This window comes from Carcharhinus amblyrhynchos, chromosome 10 (genome assembly GCF_965287045.1).
Source record: "Carcharhinus amblyrhynchos chromosome 10, sCarAmb.v2.hapA, whole genome shotgun sequence".
NCBI classification, from domain to species: domain Eukaryota; kingdom Metazoa; phylum Chordata; class Chondrichthyes; order Carcharhiniformes; family Carcharhinidae; genus Carcharhinus; species Carcharhinus amblyrhynchos.
The window spans coordinates 69,701,096-69,724,209 of NC_137333.1; the positions used below are offsets into that span (position 1 = coordinate 69,701,096).

Sequence of the window (23,114 nt, forward strand, 5' to 3'; positions counted from 1 at the left end):
TTTTATGCAACTGCTGTGCATCACTGTAAGGTTACAAAAGAGAACTGCTGACCTTGTTCAAGTCAGTTTGCAGTTCAATTCTTTTAACAAGTGACACTAAAACTCAATGTATGCCACCTGAAGCATGATAAATACTATACTAGATAGCATTCAACTGATACAAAGGACAAAAAGCAACGTAACCTAAAAGGTACAAACCTAAAGGGCATACAGGAACCAAGAGACCCGGCAAGTAAATGGTCAGAAATTTTTGAAGATGAGAGCAGGCTGAAAATGTGGAAGAAAGGGATATGGGGCTATATAAAGAGTGCAGAAGAAAGCTAAGATGAACAATTATAAAACACTTGTTTAGCCTCAACTAAGTATTGTGCCCAACAGCTGACAATGTGCTTTAGGATGAATGTTAAGGCTTTAAAAATGTTGTAGAAAAAAAATTTATGAAAATAGTTCTGGGGTGAGGGACTTCAGTTTTGTGGATAAGTTGAAGATGTGGGTATTGGTCTCTTCAGAGGAGGAGCTACAGAATATGGGTTCTGTTCACCAAGAAGACACACTTTCTTTTCCTTGCAAGATAAGCTTCAGGATTTTCACTGGACATTCTGTTTTGAGCAACATGAGCATAGTATCACTACTAAATAGACAGCATTTTAAAATGTGAAAGTATAATTACTGCCAAAGAATTATAGGCTTACTAGCAATTCAGTTTTCTTTAACCGTGGAGTTGTGGTCTCTGGTTTCTTTTCAAATTCGGTTTCAGCTTTCTTCCAGGTTTCCAACCGAAGTCTTTCCATAATGTTAACCTCATCTCTAAGCTCTTGGTTTTCTTTGGTCAGTATATCAATCTGGTTTCGAAGCCTCGCCTGAATACTTGACCATCTTAATTCTTTTTGCTTTAGTTCTTCCTTCAAGTCTACAATCTGTTGCTTCAGTACCTAACCAGAAGCAGAAATAAAATTCCAAAGTCATGCATGAAAAACAACTGGACATCACTATTATGGCTAAAGTACAACACAGAATAGCAAAGAAACAGGCATTTAGGTCCATAATGTCCATTTTAGGTGTTAATGCTCCAATGCAAGCCTCCTCACTTCTTCATCTAACCAGTGGCATAACCCTCTAGTGCATTTACCCTTATGTGCTCATCTAATCTCCTCTTAAATCCATCTACGTTATTTGTCTCAGTCAATCCAGGCAGCAAGTTTCTCACACCTGGTAAAGATGTTTCTTTTGAATCCTCATTGAGTTTTTGATGAAGTTACGCAATTTAATTGCATAATAAATGTAATTGCTCTTTCATTTGTTTTATGTTATTCCAGGGTCCATTCACTGCCTAAATTGTCCAGAGTTGAATGCTTGAAATGACAAGACTTGGAACCACATTAGTAGAATAATAGTAGTCTTTAGCTAAAAAGATGAAAATTCCTTTGACTATTTTGTTTAAATGCGGGATACCTGACACTTGCACAATCTTTACACAGCTTGTTTACCACAAAGATAATGTCTTACAAACATTTATCCACAATTTGATCTACATGCTTACATGTTACAGGAGGGGCTGCAAATCTAAGTCAATCCAAGAGCTCAACACTCTTTCCATGGCCCTATATTCCTTTAAACAGTTTTAATCATCAATCTGGTATAGTTATAATTAAGATTGGAGTTTAACTTTATCAGTTTTTATAATTCCAGGAATTGCAGTTGCTACACAGCTTGACATTTACAAAGAAACTTTCAGCAAATTAAAACAAAGAAGATCTGAATAAGAATACAAATGAATAATGCCAATGATTCTTAATCATCCACCCAGAAAAATAAGTTATGTGCACATCACATTATTCCACTGTCTCCTAAATAATTAAAATTGCTGTTCTCCTATCTTACTGAGAAGATCATTACATGTTTTGGTCACTCAACAGGAAGTTTCCCATGAGACCTGCCTTAAATTAAACTTTCAGCAGTTAGATCAGTGTCATCTGCTTCGCTTTGTTCTGCTATTCTGTCATTCCTCGAATTATGCTTTCAATTTAGCTTTTTCTAATTAATGGGAGATCTTGTGGTGCAGTGGATGGTGTTCCTTCTTCTGAGCAAGAAGATCCAGGTTCAAATCCCACCTGAGAATTTGATGGCCATTCATAACACAGCCAAGTAGGTTTGTACCAACTTACAAATCCTTCCAAGACATGCCAACAACAGGCAACAAGAACGTTTCCCTGTTAACCCTATGAAGGAAAGAAAATTAGAGCTTCTGCCATCACAATTCATAGCTCCAGACTATAACATGTATGGAAAAGTGCATGCAGCTACAGCAATTCAAACTCCAAATGAATTGTAACAGCAGCAGCTTGATTAATAGTGATCAATAAAGTATTTCTTGGCAAAAAAAACTGACACTTCCCTGAACCATGACCCTGCCATCAAACACAAAGCCATTTCTTCCAGGACTGTCACTGACCTACCTCCTCTAGAGATGTTACCTCCATGGCCTCCTAGTACCCCTACACAAAACAACCCACTTCTATCTCAAGGTCCACAACAGGACTGTCTGATAAACCCATCATTTTAGCCTGTTCTTGCCCAACTGAACTGATTTCTTCCTGTCAGCACCATCTTTTTCCTTGACTTGTCCGTCTTTCCACAGTCACGTCCATGCCTCTTCTGACATCCTCCGTCAATTCTGGTTTGCCTCTCCTGACGGACTTTTCTTCTCTCTTCTCATCTCAGGCCCCAAACATTCCTTACAAGTAAAACAGTGATTTACTTGGTCTTTGTTCAATTAGTGTACTGTATTCGCTGCTCACCAAGTGATAAACTTTATCTTGGAGAGACCAAACACAGACAGGGTAATTGCTTTGCAGAACAGCTCTATTTAGTCTGCAAGTATGGTCCCGTCTTCCAGTTACCTGGCATTTCAATTCTTCCCCTTGCACACAGTCTGACCTTTCTATCCTCAGCTTCTTGAAGTGTTCCAACAAAGCCCAATGCAAACTAATGGAACAGTACCTGATGCTCCATCTGGGCACTTTGCAGCCTTTGGGACTCAACATTTGAGTTCAAGTTTTTGATCATAATTTCTGTCCCCATTTTGTTTTAATGTCTCTTTACAGGTTTGTTTTTTCCTTTCAGACAATAGCTGTTCATACCTCCTCCATACGTATCTTTTGTTTCTTCATTTGTCCTAAAACCAGTCCTTTTAGTCTTGCACCATGAAAACTACGGTCATTTAAACTCTTCTGCCATCCACATTATCACAGACCTTCCCTTTTGTTCTTCTTTCCCCTTGCATTTGGTCAAAACATTTTTAACTTTTCCCATTTCTGCCGAAAGGTCTGTGACTTTTCACCAAAAACACACCCAGAGCTACTGGGTATTTCCTGCACGTTGTTTTAATTTTATTTCAGATTTCCAACATCCACAGTATTATAGTTTATAACAAATCATTCCACCTACTTGGTTCATTACTGCCACAAGATTATTTCCACACAATTACTTGCAAAATCCAAGTTTCCATCTATTGTGGAGTTAGTTTCAATGACTCTTAAGATGCTAGACTTTTCTAAAGAATGTGTTGGTATCTTGCCAAGGGGAAATGACAAATATGGACAAGTTGTCCCTTGGTAGTACAGAACTTGAATCAGGCTGAAAAAAAGAGACGTTGAAGTTTTTTGTTTTGTACTCATCAGGGCTGGCTGAGTACAGCTCGTACTTTGCCTATTACAAACAACCAAGGAACATGCTGTTTGATTTGATCAGCCAATTGATAAGACATTAAGTCTACAGATTACCAGCACTGAAATTTATACACAATGTTTTTTCAGTTGTATGGTAGGCAGAACATGAATTTAGACCAACAGCATGATAGCAGCATGAAACATTGTTAGTGCCAGTTCAGAAACCCAATAATATGCTGATCTCATGATGTAGCTCATTTACACTTGGTGGAAGTGAGATAGATTCGTTTGCAGGGGCCTTTTCTCCGCAAACAAAAGGAATACATTTAAGCCTTGTGCCTATTTTTAATTAGCTGGTAGCTTGATGACGCCAGTTTCCAGTTGCTTTCTCCATGGCAATGCCTCGGCCAGAGTCAACTTACAAACCAATCAGCACCCTTTTCTCCTGTCTTGTAAACTGTCACTCTTGTATTTGCCCTATTAAGACTAAGATGAAACATTTCATCAACATCTCTCTTTTCAGCAATTTTTTAAAGTTACTAGAAAACTGACTATTAACTATTATTATACTAACTAAAATTAACTATTGGTTAATTCTCAAATAGGAGTCAAACTAATGGTGATTCATCAATTAAGAACTAATTAAAAGTATCCAAATTGTTGAACAGAGGACTTAAATTATGAAAAAAAAGGGGCAAAAATGCAAAGGGAGAATTTTACCTGTATCTCTTCTCTCTCCTTTTTGTCAGGGATTGCTCTTGCTGCTGCAGCATGTTTTTCAAACACCAATCGCTCTTTTTGTAGTCGTTTTAATTCTGCTTTTTTGTATTCCTCGAATTTAGCTAATTCTTCAGCTTTCTTGCATTCAAAGTCTGCCATTTCTTTTCTAAATATGAAATATTAATTTCTGTCATTAATATCAATTTCAGCTCAGAACCTAAACCAATGAAGTAACAGCATAGTTCAGAATAAATAAGTAGAATATCAACAGAAACATTGGTCAATGCAATGTTACTCTGAGCACTACACAGCTTTTTTAGTCAGCCAGATTAAACTGTTAAAAGTCTGGATCAGCAGTGAAAAATCTTTAAATAAGGGCATAGTACAAAATAGATACATTCTTAGAAGACAAAATGATGATGCAAAGAGAATTCCATAATTTAAAATATGAAAAAAGAAATTTAACCAAACTATCAAAAAAGCTCATCAGGAATAGAGACAGCTCATGGTTTAATTGGGACCCGAAAGAAAAATTGAATTAAAGATGAAAAAAACCAGATATGAGAAGGAAATAGTCATGGCTTTTATAGACATTCAAGGATGAGACCAGTGATGAAAAAGCTAATTTAGTTGGAGGATAAAAGTATTACTGAAGTAAATATTTTGCACGAGTGTTTGGAAATCTTGATAGAAATTAGAATGTACGTGGTGCATTTAAGGATATGTAACGATTGCTCAAGGTAGCCATGGAAAAGATATTGATAGATGATCATAAGATTAGTAAAACAGTGAAATTAGCAAGCATGGACTTAAAAAAATGTTTAAGTTTCACACAAAGAGAGAATTTTGAAGAATTGAACAGTTGTATAGTTAGTTACAAGAGGCAAATTAAATCAAGTACTTTGCAGTAAACTGTGTTTGCAGAAGTCAAAAGAATCAGACAGCTATGATTTAGTTTTGCCACCTGTATTAACAGTGAAAAGTATTGTTTCTTACGTGCTATATAGACAAAGCATACTGTACATAGAGAAGGAAATAAGAGAGTGCAGAATGTAGTGTTACAGTCACAGCTAGGGCATAGAGAAAAATCAACTTAATGCAAGGTAGATCCATTCAAAAGTCTGATGGCAGCAGGGAAGAAGCTGTTCTTGGGTTGGTTGGTACATGAGCTCAGACTTTTGTATATTTTTCCTGATGGAAGAGAGAACGTCCAGGGTGCATGGTATCCTTAATTAAGCTGGCTGCTTTGCCGAGGCAGCAGGGAATGTAGACAGAGTCAATGGTTTGGAGACTGGTTTGCATGACGGATTGGGCTATATTCACAACCTTTTGTCGTTTTTTGCAGTCTTGGGCAGAGCAGGAGCCATACCAAGCTGTGATACAAACAGAAAGAATGCAACACAGTAAAAGGGACAACTGCTTTCTGGAGACAGATACAGAAACATGAGGAGATAGATAAAAGCAGCTACTGTTGCAAAGAGGAAAAAAAGACTGTTTTTGTGTTAGCAACCAAGTAAGACATTGTTGACAGCTGGTTCTCTGTTCAAGGGAAAGAGAATGGTGTAGATGGGACTTCTGGAGATTTAAGGATAAGGAGATGCCAAGGTGAGTCTTGCTGCTGGAAATTGATTCTGGAGTACTCAAGCTGAAAGGAATGATCTTTGAGGGATATTTGAATATTCAATATGACGTGGAAAGGAGAGTGAACCTATTGGAAAGCCGGGAACAACTTGGGACTTACTCCTTAATGCTACCTATCTGCTAGAAGTCCGACAAAGTGAAAATGTTTCATAAGCTACATTTTGATTGTGTTGTTTGTTAATTAATGCAAAACAACATTTTCTTAACAGGCAACTAACATACCAAACCAATACTAAGTCTATGTTTATTTGTTACAGTACAAGTCTTAAAATGTGGAATCTATCCTTTGCTTATTTCCATTGGTTGCTGAAAAATTAATTTTGTGACAAGTAATCTATCTCTATGGGGATTGTAAAAAGAAGCCACATAAAATAATGCATTTCTTGCAATTATATTTCTGTATCAACTGCTTTCACTTCATATTAATTGATCTATTAGTAGTACTTCCCACTTTAGAAAATATGAACTTTTTAATCTTGCTTTTCTCCTCCCTTACACAGCGATCACATAAAATCCTCTTTCCTGTTAGACAGTAGATTGCAGCTTTCAGGTTGTCAAATCAAAACTTAAAAAATTTTACAATAATGGTTTCACATTTCTAGCTCTTTGTCACAAATAAAGCAAAACGTAGTCACACAATGTAAAACTAAGTACCGATAGCTGATTAAATGCTAGTGGAGTATGTTTGGGAAGCAACTTCAATACATCGAAAACAGCAAGTAATTTTGTAGCCATCTTGGTTGTAGAATGTAGACAGCTAAGTGGTTCCTAGTTCTGAATGTTCAGCAAGAGTTGCCTGTGAAATTTAGCAACTTTTCAATACACATTTCATTTAGCTAGTGTTTTCTTGGTTTACTTTCAAAAATATTGGTGGCATTCACATAGCAGGATGTGCAAAAGTTACAAATATCAATTCAGATTTAAATGTGATACTATTGTTACAGCAAAGAAAGGTGCCAGGGAGATATGGGGAGTACAAGTACACTTATGGAACCTGACCCAAATAAAAATTCAACAAATAGTGATGTGCAGTGGATTTTGTACAAGTCATTTGCTTCATTTTATGTCTATTGAAGGAGTGGGAAATGCTTTTGTTTATTTCAGATCAGGTCACAGAAAAAGAAGGAATACATTAGTGTTTTCTTTTGGTGAAAATAACCATGCACACCTACCGAAGGTCCATCAGGGCTTTCTCCCTATCATTTCGGAGTTTGGCCAGTGTAGCATTTTCTGCTCGAAACTGGCCAATTTCAGATTCTAATTCTACCAGTTTATCCTTCAGCAACTTGGATTGAATACCAGCACCTAGCAAACAGCACGAATATTTAAAATGAATGTGGTCAGTTTTTTTTTGTATTTTCCTGAAAAACTAATGCATTTTTCAATGTTGACTAAAACATGCAATTTACAACATTGTGAAAATTGAAAATAGGGGAAAGAGTAGTAGTTCTCTTGATTGTTCACCATAAACAATGAAACACCCATTGGAACCATACGTGCTAGTGCTCATAGTAAATTATTTGAGGTTCTGCACTCCTTCCACCAGAGATAATATGGGCAAGCTAGAGAACTGCAAAATAAATTCATTTCAGGTTTTCCATTACTCCCCTTGTATATACAATATGTTCTGTGTTTAAATTATCATTTGATATTAAGATAATGAATTTTCCTTATCATTGGCAAAGGTTCTAGTCTGTCCTTTCGTTATGTTACTTTTCTCTCATTGATCACACTTTAAGATTTTGTCTCCCATATATTTTTCGCACAAAGAATTCTACATATTTCTGTCATGATAATTGCACACTCACTCCTCAATATTTCTAAAAACTAAAATACATTTTAAAAATGCTAACTTTCCTCAAAACTATAGGAAATGTTCCCATTGCAATTACTCCCTGTACTGTTAAAAATTCTTTTCACAGGATATGGTTTGAAGATAGGTAAGTCCCCTGGGCCAGACGGTATTTACCCTAGGATTCTCTGGGAGGCAAGAGAGGTGATTGCAGAGCCTCTGGCTCTGATCTTCAGGTCGTCGTTAGTGCCAGAGGATTGGAGGATAGCGGATGTTGTCCCATTGTTTAAGAAGGGGAACAGAGACTTCCCCGGGAATTATAGACCGGTGAATCTTACTTCTGTTGTGGGCAAGGTTTTAGAAAAAATTATTAGGGATAGGATTTATAGTTATTTACAGAGTAATGAATTGATTGGAGATAGTCAGCATGGTTTTGTGAAGGGTAGGTCATGCCTTACTAACCTTATTGAGTTTTTTGAGAAAGTGACCAAAGAGGTGGATGGGGGTAAGACAGTTGACGTGGTATATATGGACTTTAGTAAGGCGTTTGATAAGGTTCACCACGGAAGGCTTCTGCAGAAAATGCAGATGTATGGGATTGAGGGTGATTTAGTTAATTGGATCAGGAATTGGCTAGCAGATAGGAGACAGAGGGTGGTGGTTGATGGTAAGTATTCGTCATGGAGTTCGGTTACAAGTGGTGTGCCTCAGGGATCTGTTTTGGGGCCACTGCTGTTTGTAATTTTTATAAATGATCTGGATGAGGGTATAGTTGGGTGGATTAGTAAATTTGCTGATGACACCAAAGTCGGAGGTGTGATAGATAGTGAGGAGGGGTGTCATAGTTTACAGAGAGACTTGGACAAGTTGCAGAGCTGGGCCGAGACGTGGCAGATGGAGTTTAACGCGGAAAAGTGTGAGATAATTCACTTTGGCAGGAATAACCGATGTGTAGAGTATAGGGCTAACGGTAGGACTCTGAATAGTGTTGATGAACAGAGGGATCTAGGTGTATGTGTACATAGATCCCTGAAAGTTGGGAATCAAGTAGATAAGGTTGTTAGGAAGGCATACGGTGTCTTGGCGTTTATTGGTAGGGGGATTGAATTTAGGAGCCGCAGCGTCATGTTGCAATTGTACAAAATTCTGGTACGGCCGCACTTGGAGTATTGTGTGCAGTTCTGGTCCCCACATTATAGGAAGGATGCGGAGAAATTGGAGAGGGTGCAGAGGAGGTTTACCCGGATGTTGCCTGGTATGGAGGGGAGGTCCTATGAGGAGAGACTGAGGGATTTGAGGTTGTTCTCGTTAGAAAGAAGGCAGCTAAGAGGGGACCTTATTGAAACATATAAGATGATTAGAGGTTTAGATAGGATGGACAGTGATAGCCTTTTTCCTCGGATGGAGAAAGCTAGCACGAGGGGGCATAGCTTTAAATTAAGGGGTGGTAGTTATAGGACAGATGTCAGAGGTAGGTTCTTTACCCAGAGGGTGGTGAGGGATTGGAATGCCCTGCCTGCTGCAGTTGTAAATGCGCCTAGTTTGGGGGTGTTTAAGAGATCCATGGATAGGTTTATGGATGGAAAGGGATTGGTTTAGGTTAGAGGGTCATTGGCTTTTTAATTGGTCGGTGCAACATCGTGGGCCGAAGGGCCTGTTCTGCGCTGTAATGTTCTATGTTGTCACTGGCTAAAGCAACATTTATTGCTCATCCCGAGTTGTTCTTGAGAAGGTGATGGTGAGCTGCGTTCTTGAACCACTGCAGTCCATGCAGTGCAGGTACACCCACTGTGTGGTTAGAAAGGGAGTTCCATATTCTTACCTACCCTGTTTTCCAACCCTGGATACATTCTCCCTCAATACCTCACAATCCAAATTGGCCATCCATCTGAATTTTGATTGGAGCACAAATGAGAACATAAGAAATAGAAGCAGAAGTATGCCATTTGGCCCCTTGAGACTGCTCCACCATTCAATACTTGTTCTTTATTTGTACAGATTTCAGTAAGTTCCTCACTCCCACCAAAAATTCAGTACCTTCTTGTTTCTTAGCTCCATTCAAATAAATTCTAGATCTTGATTTTCAGAACCAAGATGCTTTTTTAAATCCGTTCTTTATTACCAATGAAATCTCTCCCCCTTTTCTATTTTGCCTACCTCTTTTAAAAGTCAAACATTCCACATTATTTAATTCCTAACTTAGTCTTACTGCAATCCCCACCCCCACAATGGCTAATAGAAATCTGTAGAATTCGTGAAACTTTGTGCACTCAATTGGTGCCTTTAGTTTTATTTTCTATTTTTCCATATCACCCTAGTCAGTAATGTCCCTCAGTCTCTTCCTGACCCACTCAGTTTATTTTTATCTAAGATTAATTTGCTTTCTGTAAAATGATTAAAATGCCAAATCTAAGAAAGCAAATTAAATATTGGGACATATAATAAGGGATTAAGACAAAAACTGAAACTTTAAAATTACTATTTTGCATATTTAAAAATCCATGGAGTTTTTAAATCATTAGAGAAATTTGACATTCAGGATCAGGGAGGTTGTCCAATAAAAATTATGAACTTCACCTTTAAATTCAGTTACATCTTATGCAACGTGTGGATGTCACAGTTCTAATTACAGTGAATGCTATCAGTTTCCCCAAAATTACAACCACAAGATCCAGACTGATATGTGTCTACCCAGCCACATTGGTTTTGCTTTTTCCACCCTGTTGTGTTTCAAATTTATTTTCTAAACTGTCCTTATTACATAATTCTTGTCTGTCTTTCTATCTCTCCTGTTCTACTGGGTTTGTAATTTCTTTGTTTATTTGTTCCTTCCTTTCAGGTGGGGTGGTGATGGAAAGCACTGTGGGGCAACAAGACTATAAAGGCCACAACCTACTGATTCAGAGAAAAATTGGGCTTCAATGATCAATGGCTATTTTTCAATTCACAATCTGTTGCCTATCTGTTCTTATGTGGTCTTCAGCTCAGTTCTGACAGACATCTTCAAGCTAATAAGACCTCTTGAGTAACATACTAATTGGTTCTCATCTATCAATGCTTTTGCTGTGCTGTCAGTTACTCTTTTCCTTCTAACCCTCCAAATCCAATTACACTTTCTCCTAATCCTCCTCGCGGTACCCATACATGTTAGCTCACTATACGACATCCACTTGCCTCCATCTCCCCTGTATCCCTGTTATATCTCCATAATGTGTACTTTCCCTATGTTAACCCAACCTTTCCATTTGCCACATTACACATGGAAGCCCAAGCCAACATTAACCTGGATACAGATTATTTGTTCTCCAAATGCTCATCATGCTGAGTTAGTTGGCAAGAAGTTTCAAAATTTCCAGATTTTCCAAATTTCCACTCTTCCAGGGCAAGAGTGGGATTGGGCAGTAGATGGGTTAAACATAGTTATTAACTCCTAGTTCTTGATGTGCTGTATGTCTCCTATTTCATCCCCTTTTCCATAATAGTCATCATCCCTGACTGTGTGCATCTCCTCAGAGTATACATCACAAAGCACTAAGGGAACACCAGTTAAGATTATTAAGAAATAATTCAGGGCTACACACGATATTTAAAACCGATGGACTGGCCTGTATTTGATGTCTTAATCTAGCTCTTGGTTGTTGAAGGTTAGCCATACCAGTTCTAACCCAACAGGAATATATTGAGTATTCCACAAACTTTCTTAAAAACTCTAAGAAATCATTTCTTAATGTAAAATGAAAATACATATACCTAATGGTTTATCATTCACAGCTTTAAACTTCTGCTCCAGTCCTGGATTAGATCCAAGTTCTGTTTTAGGTTTCAATGAAGGAAACAACTTTGTTATCAAGCCAGAGATGGGGGGTGAATCTGTGGAATTGTTCATCTTTTCATCCACAGCCTCTCCCTTCTTAGCAGAAGCCACTTTTCTTCGCATAACTTTATCCTCAACAGCTTTTCTGAAAGAGGAACCTTCAGCATCCAATACAGAACTATTAACAGGTTCAGCTGAGTTATTTTCATGGTTAACGAGTCCAGCTTCTTCCAGGTCAGCCCATGTTTGATCATCGTCAAAGTCAACCTTTTCTTGATACAAAGGTGAACTGCTTTTGCATTTAGAATTAAAGTGTGGTGAATCTGGTTTCTGGCTCAAATTTTTTTGTTTGTTTTCTATTACAGTCGGCATTTCAATATCAACATCAGACAACGATGAGGATGACAAGTCCAGATCTGTGTCTATGTTCTTGTCTTTACCGAGACCATCTGAGGGTTGTTTTCTACATTTAGATTTAAGTTTGTCTTCTTTGTCACTGCTGCAGAATATTGGCTGTTTCATAATTGTTTTTTCATTTGTCAGTGTAGAATCAAGATCATCTATTTCTGAATCCAAAGTGGTATCATAATTGCTATATTCATTCTCCAGAGGGTCACATTCAACATTTTTGAAAACTACTTTATCTTTGACTGGTGAGGCAAAAACATTTTTAAAATTTTCCTCTACTCTAATACTATGTTCTAAATGATCACGATTTTTAAAATAAACATTTTCCTTTCCCTGAAAATCTGTATTCCCATGACTGATTGACACACTTGAATTTTCAGCCACGTGTTGTTCTGATTTAATTGGAGTAGATGACAACCTGCGACCTTTATTGTTTTGCCAATCATGTTGCACCATTTTCATTACAAAGGAAGAATTACTAGACAAGGAAAGTTCTTCAGCAGCTTGCTCCAGAAATTCAAACTCATTCAATTCTATATTTTCTTTTTCTTTTTCCTTGCTCCACTTCTCCAGATTTTTCTGAAACGATATTTCAAGTGTATATTCAGGTCTGGTTGCATCTTTATTTCTAGGAACAATATTTTCATTTGTTTGAGATTTCTCACCAAATAACATTAGTCTATCTAAAGCTACTCTTCCCTCTCCAGTTTGTTTTGATGCACTCTTTAGACATTCCTGAACTTTGTTTGCACTTTCAGCTTTACAGTTGATCGCAATTTTATGGATATTTTGAACTTTACCAACTGATGTATCTTTCATTCTCTCTGACTGCATTTTTGGAGGTGATTGGAAGGCATCATCTCCATGATCATTGTCCAAGACTTTTTTAACACACAAGGTAAAGTTGTTCTTTCCCTTACCACCTGGCTTTGGGTTGTTGATAGCCTCAGGTAAGCCTTCAAAATGATTTTCTTTATTTAATAATGTAAATTTACGTTGCAATTTTTGATGAGTTGCATTCATTGAACCTTGAGAACCTATTTGTTGGTTGATAATATTTGCTTCCTTATCAACTTCCTTAGATGCCAAACTACTTGACTTGACTTTTGAGAATCTTGCTAGTCCTTCACCACACTTCAGAAACTTTCTCTTCTGGTTACCTTTGCCCTCAGAGAACATTGCAGGTAGCTATAATTAGAATACATGAGTGCACATTAGGAATTTAGTTATTGTTCTGGAATTTACTTAATATATTGTCTTGATGCATTAAAGTCATATAATGAAACATTACAAAAAACATCTGATTTTCACAGTTTCTAAGGAAAAAGCATTTTTGGCAAAGCTTACAACAAAGTACAATTCCAGATCATTCCTCACATGCAGGAAGACATCCTAAAGTACTCATTTTAAGGGGAGAAAGTAACATTGGCCCAAAATTCACTGGAGTAATTTGTAGACTATTTTTGTTTGTACTGCAAACTGCTGGAAGTGCAAGCTGATAACGAAATCAATGGGGCACCTGAATCCTTGGGGAATGGCAGGACCGACAGTCTATCTTCTTAAGATAAAAATAGAAAGAGGAACGAAAGAAAAGGAAATGGGATGAATTAAAGTCAGGTTCTATATAAAAAGCAAAATAAAAGAGAAAGTAAGTTTAATTAAAAGATTAGAGCAATGTAATGTCAGGGTAAGGAGTGAGCTATGTAGGTTTTAATGCCCTTAGTTGAAGGGCAATAAATGCTGGTCCAGCCAACAACACTCAGTTCATGGACAAATAAAGAATTTAGGACTGAGATAAGGAGAGATTTTTTCACTGAGAGGGTTGTGAATTTGTGCAATTGTCTAACAGAAGATTGCGGATGTTTAACTGATGAATACAAGACAGAAATGAATGAGTGAGTGAGTCAAACCTCATCATAGTCATAGAATCCTTACAGCACCCCATCGAGCCTGCATCAACAACAATCCCACCCAAGCCCTACTCCTGAAACCCCAAGTATTTGCCCCGCTAATGCCCGACACTAAGGGGCAATCGTCAAGTCAAACTAACTTCAGACTCAATCACCATTATTTTCCCAACAAATTCATGATATTTCCGAAAGCAGACACATACAATGTGGTTACCAAAGTTTCATGCATATTAGGATGGTGGCAAAGATCCAGGGCACAGACTATTGCATCTCCATTACCAGGAGGTGACAATTTGTTAGCTGAAAGTCAGAAGTATATCGAATGGAACCGCTAAAAGTGCAGCTTGCTTTTGTTTCTTGACAGGTGAAACTACATATTTTAGAAAAGATGCTAAAACTTGAGTTCTGTTTCTCTCTTCATTTGAATATTAAAGATATCAACAGCACATTTCATTAAAGAGCTGAGAACTCTCCCAGTACCTTGCCAACTTTTCCTCAAACAGATTAACTGACCAGTCATGGCATTTTGCAAGCTTTTACTGCCAATTCAATGTTGATGGTGGGGAATAGATGGAAACACTTAGAGAAAACACTTGGACAAGAATGGCCTAATAAAGGAGAGTCCGCATAAATTTGTTAAGGGAAAATCATTTTTGAGTAACTTAAATCACGATTCAGGCTGAGGCAAGAGGGTGGTTGAGAACATGCAACCAATATTATGCATATGATGTTCTGCAAAAGGTGTTTAATAAAGTACCACATATTTGGTTTAAGCCCCATGGGATAAAAGTGACAGCAGCAGCATGAAATCAAATTTCGCTGAGAGATAGAGAAAACAAAGTTAATCCATCTAACCTACATATCTTGGGAAATTAAGGGGTAATTCAGCATGGCTAATCGACCTAACCTGAACACCTTTGGTCTGTGAGAGGAAAGGAAACCTACACAGACATGGGGAGAATCCACACAGTCACCCAAGGCCAGAAATGAATCTTGGTCCCTGGTACTGTGAGACAGCAGTGCTAACCACTGTACCACCAATTAATTCCCAGAGCTGAAGGATTATAGTTACATGGATAGACGAGAGGTTGGAGTTCAAGAGAGGTGTTTAAAATTAAGAATTTAGATAGTTTATTTGTCTTGTTTCTAATGGAAAAAGCATCATTAGCCAGAGAGTACCAATTCAAGGTGAACCAGAGTACAAGAGGAAAAATAGTTTTCATTGAATAAGTAGTTGGAATTTGGAATGTATTGCCTGATAGGAGTGGTAGATACAGATTCAAATTTCTAAAGAAAATTACATAAACACCTTAAGGAGAACATATTTTTTGGGATATGGGAAAAAAAAGAGTAGGATAGATTTTTTTATTCATTCATGGGATTTGGGCATCTCTGGCAAGGTTACTTTATTTATTGGATTAGTGTCTGGAAGAGCCAGAAAGACTTGATGGCTTGAATGGTCATCTTCTGTGCTGTATTATTCTATAATTCTATGGCTAGTTTTTCATGAGCTGTAAAGTACTTTGGGATGTCTTATGGTTGTGAAAGGCATTACATGAATGCAAAGTCTTTTTCTTTAAAACTCTTCTCATTAGAGTTGGACAAGAACCATGAATATGAGTCTTCAGAATTTTTCCTTGCAGGCTTTCCTTTGAAATTCTAATTCACTAAAGAGTTCTACATGTAGAATGAAGTGTGTTAAGGAATATGGAGAGCTTCTGCCCTTTACTTCAGAACATGTAGAAATGGATTATTTAATTATTTTTAGCAGTCAAATAACCACTGTTGACAGCAGACTTTACTCTTTGCAACAGGTTTCATTCAAATCTTAAGCATTAATGAAGCAGCACCTGTAATCTGAAAGTTTTGTATAATTAAAAGACTGGGCATGATCTAGACTTCCAGTAATGAAAGCTCCATAAATAATTACTTAATTAGCCAAGTTAACAAGAGCAGCTCTCCCATTTCTGCCAAATTATTACCAGTGTAAAACATCATGAGGTCACATTTGTTCCAGTTTCAATAAAAGGCAGTGTAGATACTGTATTATAAATAGATACTGTAGACTCACGCTGGGATAAAAATTGAAAATGTATATAGCTTACTGTATTGATATGCTTAGCTATAATTCCAAGTACCAGCTACTTTTGATAGCTCATGCAAGTGATTTTCTTTTATATAATATTTGGATAGGGTCAGTTGCCAGATTAAGTCACAAGAGACATCACGTGAATGCAATTAAAACTTCATCAGATATCCATGCAAAATATTTTAATGCAATAACAAGCCGAAAACCTTTTTCTTTGGTTCCTCAATCCAGTGTGAATGCAAATTATAACAGCTCTATTAACACTCCAATTGAGATCAACTAATTCAGTTCAGATCATAAGACAAAACTGGGATCTTCTTGAGGTCACAAACACACGCATTTACATAGTGCCATTCATGACCTCAGGATATCCCAAAGTATTTTCCAGATAATTAGTACTTTTGAAATACATCATAGAAGCAAGCTAGCCAATTTGCATGCAGCAAGGTCCCACAAAAAGAGATCAGACAGACAATCTGTTTTATTCATGATATGGGAACAGATACCAGGGAGAATTTTCCCAATCTTTCTAGTGTAATGGCACCCTCTGTATTTACCTTGGGGCCAGTGGGGCCTTACAGTAGCAACTCATTTGAAATAGAAAGCACAGCACTGTTTCAGTCTGTACTGACTGGAGTGTCAGTTTTGGTTTTGTACTCAAATCTCTGGAGTGAGTTTTGAACAACATAATGGGTTGAATGGCCTACTTCCATGGCATGAATGTTTCTAATACACAACCTCTGACATAAAGAATGTTGGTTACCGAGCCACAGTTGACAGCTTCCTAACCGAGTCATTTGGAAATTTGAAGAATCATTTGACAATTCTGGCGAGTAAGCAGCTAGTCATAGGTTTTGGGAATCTGATGAGTAAGGGAACTCAGTACAAAAAGGAGGTAGGTGCTGTTCACTTAAGTAGCTACCTTAACTTTTAATTTTAAAGAATGCAGAGAGCGGCAAAGGGATAAATCAGTGGACTGGCCAGTTCTGAAAAAATTAAAAGTGCCACATCTCAATTGAAACAAGTAAATGATTCTCAGTGAGTATTAAACTTAGATAATTTAATAATAATTGTAATATTTTATTAGTACTAATAAGGTTTATTAGCAATAGTAAAGCTTAGAAGGAGCAGTAGGATCTTGGTTTGTAGTCTCCAGATTTATAATAAACAGTGTGCAAAATAAAATTAAGGCACAGCAAAGCCATCCGAAATGTCACTGCTGCAATATATGGAAAGTCATGGATGCTTCCTGTGGCCTAGACCGCATGTACAGGTGACATCACCAGCTGCAGAAACTAGCTCCAGATTTGGGAACTTAGACTATGGATGGGGCTACTGTGGCACATCTGCAAAGCTGAGAACCAAGGTACAAACCAAGTGCTAGAAAATGGCATTAAAATAGATAGCTTCTTAATGGGCTGAAGGGTCCCTCTGCACTGTGAAACTTTATGATTCTATGTGTGGATAGCACTTTTCAGGAGATGGTCACACCACAGGTCGAGAGTGTACAGGCAGAGAGGGAATGATGACTATTCAACCATCTAGGAGAACCAAGCAGGTGGTACAGGAATCATGAGTCCACATTGCTCATTGACCAGGTTTCCATTATGAATACTGGTGAAGGTGATGGTTATGGTTCTTCTGAAGAGTAAAAAGTCTGACAACACCAGGTTTTAGTCCAACCTATTTATTTGATAATATACTCACAAGCTTGTGAGTATATTATCAAATAAATAGGTTGGACTAAAACCTGGTGTTGTCAGACTTTTTACTGTGTTTACGCCAGTCCAACGCCGGCATACCCACATCATGTCTTCTGAAGAGTGCAGTGAAAGCCAAGTCCAAAGCACCATGGGTGGCTCAACTGCACAGGAGGGGAAGAAGAGTTGAAGAGCAATAGGGGATTCAATAGTTAGGGGAATATGCAAGTGTTTCCAAAGTCGTAGACATGACTCCAGGGTGGTATGTTATCTTCCTGGTGTCAGAGTGAGGGATGTCACTGAGTGACTACAGGACATTCTTTTGGGGAAGAGTGAGCAGAGGTTGCCAACAACATAGATAGAAAGAGTGATGAGATCCTGAAAGCCAATTTGAGGCTGCTGGGAAAGAGATTAAAAATAGGACTTCAAAGACAGTAATCACAGGATTGCTTAATGCCATGTGCTGTTAGCATAGAAACAGGAAATTGCAGCAAATGAATGTGCGGCTGGAGAAATGGTACAGGAAGGGAAACATGACTTCTGAGGCACTGGGACCCGTACAACGTGAACAGGTTACACATTATCAGGGCTGGGACTAATACCCTCACCAAGAGATTTGTTCATGCTGTTGCAGAGGGGTTAAACTATCTTGGCAGGGGGTCAGCACCAGCAGGGAATTCAGTGTGGAAAGAAATAAAACTAGCAATGGTAGGACTAGTAGTAAGTGAGATTGGAAAACATTGGAAACAAAGGCCAGCATCAAATCAGATCAAAATTGAAAAAGAATTAAAAAGGCGCTTTCTGAACACATGCAGTATTCGCAACAAGGTAGTTGAATTAATAGCGCAAAGAATGTTCAAGGTATGATTAATTGCCATTACAGGGACATGGCTGGAGGCTGATCAAGGTATGAATGGACTATTAAGGGTATTGAACACTTAGGAAATAGGCAAAGAGGAAAAGAAAGTGAGAAAACGCTGTTAGTAAAGAATGGGATCTGCACATTAGTGAGAAGATCTTAGATCAGATGATGATGCAGTATCAGATTAGGTGGAGCCAAGACATAAACAACGGTGATCTATTAATAACTCCCACTACACAAGAGTGGTAGTGTAAGGCATGGTATAAATCAGGAAATTAGGTGCATGCAACAAGGGTAACTCAGTAATCGGAGGGACTTCAATTTACATGTAAACTAGGTAAACCAAATTAGCATTAATACCATTGAGGGCGATTTCCTGGAAAATACACAAGATGGTTTTCTAGAAGTTTGTTGAGGAACCAACTAGTGAATGGGCTATTTTAGATTTAGTAATGTGCAATGAGAAAGGACTCATTCATAATCTCATTATAAAGGTGCCTCTCGGGAAGGATGATTCATAAAATAATAGAACTCTACATCAAGTTTATAAGTGATGTAACAAAATTAGGATCTTAAATATAAACAATGAGGGTATGGAGGAAAGTTGTAATAGACTGGGAAACTGCATTGAAGGCTTTGATGGTAGACAGGCAATTGCCAACAGTTAAAGAATACGTTACATATTCCTCTAATGCACAAAATCCCAGCAATATAAAAGTGATCCAACAGTGGCTATCAAGAAAAGTTAAAAGATTTTGGAAAAGGTTTATAAAGTTGTCAAAGAAAAGGATTAGGAGCGTTTTAGAATTCAGCAAAGGGGGAAACCAAGAAACTGATAAAGCAAAAATAGAATGCAAGAGTAACCTCACAAGAAACATAAAAACGGACTGTAAAAGCATCTATAGATGAGTAAAAATGAACAGATTAACAAAGGCAAATGTAGGTACATAATTGACTGAGACAAGAGAATTTATAAATGGGGGGGGGTGGGGGGAACCCTCAGGAAATGGCAGAGAAACTAAACAAATATTTTGTGTGCCTTCACGGAGGAAGGTACAAAATATTCTCACAGATTTACTAGAGAACCAAGGGACTAACAGGAATGAGGAACTGAAAGAAATTAGTACCAGTAAAAAAGTGATAACGGAGAAATTAATGAGACTGAAAGCTGATAAATATCCTGGACCTGATGATCTGCATCCAAGTATTGAAAAAAATGGCTGTAGAGATAAGGATGCATTAGTGATCATCTTCCAAAATTCTATACATTCTATCATGCTTCCTGCTGAATAGAAGTTAGCAAATGGAACCCCACTATTAGAAAAGGGGGAAAAAGAGAGAAAATGGGAAACTGCAAACATTTTAGCCTATCAGCGAAAGGATGTGATAACTGAACACAAAAAATAATGGCAGAATTGGAAATCATATTGGGCAAACCTGTTGGGAGATTTTTTGAGAAAATAATTAGCAGAATAGATGAAGGGCACCAATGTATGTGGTGTATTTGGACTTACAGAAGGCACTTGCTGAGATCCTATACAAGGAGGTTAGTAAACAAAATTAGAGCACATGGAATTAGGTATCATATATGGCATGGATTGAGAATTGGCTAACGGACAAAAAAACATAGGAATAAATGTGTCAGTGTGTACCATTGATACCATCCAGGACAAAGCAGCCCACTTGATTGACATCCTATCCACCAGTGTTTATTCCCTCCACATTGTGGATGCATTGCTACTACTGTGCGCCAATCTCCAAGATGCACTGCAGGAACTCACCAAGGCTCTGAAGACAGCACTTTCTAAATCCATGACCACTGCCATTTAGAAGGACAAGGGCAGCGTGGAACAGCACCACCTGCAAGTTCCCCTCTAAGCCATTCACCATCCTGACTTGGAACTCCCTCCCCAACACAACTGTATACCTCTACACCACACGGACTGTAGCAATTCAAGGAGGCAACTCATCAGCACCTTCTCAACGTAGGGATATAAATGTTGGCCTAACCAGCGAAGCTCACATCCCATCCCATGATTTTTTTTTTTAAATTCTCAGGTTTACAGCCTATGGTTAATGGGGTACCACTAATATCAGTGCTTGGGCCTCAGCTAGTCACAATCTATATCAATGATTTGGATTGAAGTTTGCCAATGACACGAAACTAGGCAGGATTTTGAATTGAGGAGGATACAAATAGGCTGCAAAGGGGACTTTGACAGGCTCAGTGAATAGTCTAGATCAGTGGATCCCAACTGGTGTTCTGTGGAATACGTGTGCATCAGGAGAAGAGTGCAAGTGTGCCACAGTCATGGTTGTGGGGAAACTCTGAGCCCCGATTTACCAAATAGCAGGCCTTTCTGAAAAGATGTGACACAGGGCAGCCAAGACCCTGAATCTTCAACAGGATTAAGCCCATAAATCTTTTGTCTCAGGTAACATAAAAGAGCAATAATTTTGACATTAAAAGGTACAACTGTAAAGATAAAGTATGAGCTGAATGTTAACAGGAATGCCAGTGGATTAGTGTGGTTCTCTCTCTCTCAGCAGAGCACATTGTTTTAAGAAACGGAACATACCTCACTCAACACCTTGAAGTGTGTACATCAAAAGCAGACAATTCTGCTAGTGATTTATTTTTCTGCACTTAATAACCAATGGTATGTAAAGAATCAGTATAATCAAGCTTAGCAATAACCAATTCCAAAATCCCCTGTTGATAAATTTGACTTCAGATAAACTGTACCTCTTCATATTTTTTGGAAGATCTCAGAAAAAAAATCAGTAACTGAGAAGTTTAATCCCTGGGTTAAAGTCACGTATAGTATGATTATTATAAAACTCCTTAATAATGATTCATGTTTGGAGGATATAACCAATGGCATCTAGGTGTGTAAATGCTGATGGCAAAGATCTTACAGCTCTTCTGGATGCTGGCTGTGATTGGACAAGACAGAAAAAAAGTGGAACATGGGAACATGGGATTGAAGACGTTTGCATTTAGTTTTAGATTTAAAACAGGCCACTGCTTGCAACTGATAAATGAAATTGCAATTTGGTATTGTTTTAACTGAAGGGCGTAATGTTCCTTCAAATTCAAATGACACCACATTTAGTTTGTGGTGAGCAGGTTTGCTGAAAATCACTTGCTGTTTTCTCCCTCCTCCCACCAACACCAGCCCCCCCCTATTTGGAATGAACACATTTTGTCGACTTAATTTGCAAGTCATGATTTGATATATTTGTTCTTCATCCCCAACTGTGGTCTTGTTTAATTCAATTATTAATTTACAATATGTAAATAAATACCATTAGAGATTTGTTGTTGGTTGTGCTACCGACTTACCAAATCTTTCATTTTGAATGAACTGAAACAGCAAGTATCCTCACTAAATCTGCCAAAAATGTTGCAGATGTCAGCGCTCCATCTTTAAAGACAGGCTGGCTCTGTCCCTTGCAGGTTCGCTGCTACATTATGGGGAGTTTATGAGCAATTGACTTTGCTGAAACAAAGCGAGTGTGCTTTGGAATTGTCTGTCTCATTGAAGTGCAGTAAAGTAAATCACCGACAGAATGGTCTGCTTTTGTTACTCACTCAACGTCATGAATTGAGGTATGTCATATCTCAAAGCTGTATGGTCCACTGAGAGAGCCACATCAATCCACCACAGTGTTACTAAAACGTTTGGGAACCACTTGTTTAAAATCAGGGCAGATGTAATATATACTTTTTTTAAAATGTGAATCTACCCACATTGGTAGGAAAAACTAAAATGCAGCATATTTTGTAAATGGTGAGGGATTGGGAGGTGTTGATGCCCAAGGGGATCTGGGTGTCCTTGTTCATAAATAATCAAAAGCTAGCATGAAAATGCAGAAAAAAATTCAGGAAAGTAAATAGTATGTCAGTCTTTTCTGCAAGAGGTCTCAAGTACAGGAATAAAGATGTCTTATTACAGTTGTATAGAGTTTAGTGAGGGCACACTAGAGTATTGCACACTATTCTGATCTCCTTACCCAAGGAACTATATACTTGTCATAGATGAAGTGTAATTAAGTGTCACCAGACTGATCCCCGAGATGGGGGATTGTTGTCCTAGGAGGAGATTGGACCTGTGATCTCCAGAACGAGGGGCAATCTCATCGAAACATACAAAAATTCTTTCTGGGCTCAACAAAGTGGATGCAAAAGGGATGTTTCCACTAGACAGAGGATCTAGAATCAGGGGACAGTCTTGAAATAAGATATAGATCATTTAGGACCACAAGGAAATGAAATTTCTCAACCCGGACAGTGGTAAATTTAAAGAGTTCTCCATTGCAGAGGGCTTAGAAGCTCAGTCATTGAAAAGTTCAACAGACATGGATAAATTTCTAGGAAGTAAAGACATAAAGAAACTTGGGAATAGTGCTGGAAAACGGTGTTGCAGGTTGACGATTGGCCCGGATCGAATTGAATGGTGCAGCAGACTCAAGGGGTTGAATGGCCTATTCCTGAGTTCCAACATAC

The 23,114-nt window shown here is 38.0% G+C and overlaps 1 protein-coding gene across 6 annotated transcripts in view; it reads right to left on the reverse strand.

Moving 5' to 3' along the window:
- The window catches only part of cpap (centrosome assembly and centriole elongation protein), an 80,283-nt gene that overhangs the window by 33,845 nt on the left and 23,324 nt on the right, over positions 1-23,114 (reverse strand). For all 6 annotated transcript variants that reach the window (XM_080197291.1, XM_080197289.1, XM_080197292.1 and 3 more), the window contains 4 exons: positions 11,572-13,231; positions 7,202-7,334; positions 4,389-4,554; positions 693-932 (listed from right to left, as the gene is read on the reverse strand). In XM_080197291.1, coding sequence (XP_080053417.1) covers positions 693-932; positions 4,389-4,554; positions 7,202-7,334; positions 11,572-13,231 — 2,199 coding nt within the window. The remainder of the gene's footprint in view (positions 1-692; positions 933-4,388; positions 4,555-7,201; positions 7,335-11,571; positions 13,232-23,114) is intronic.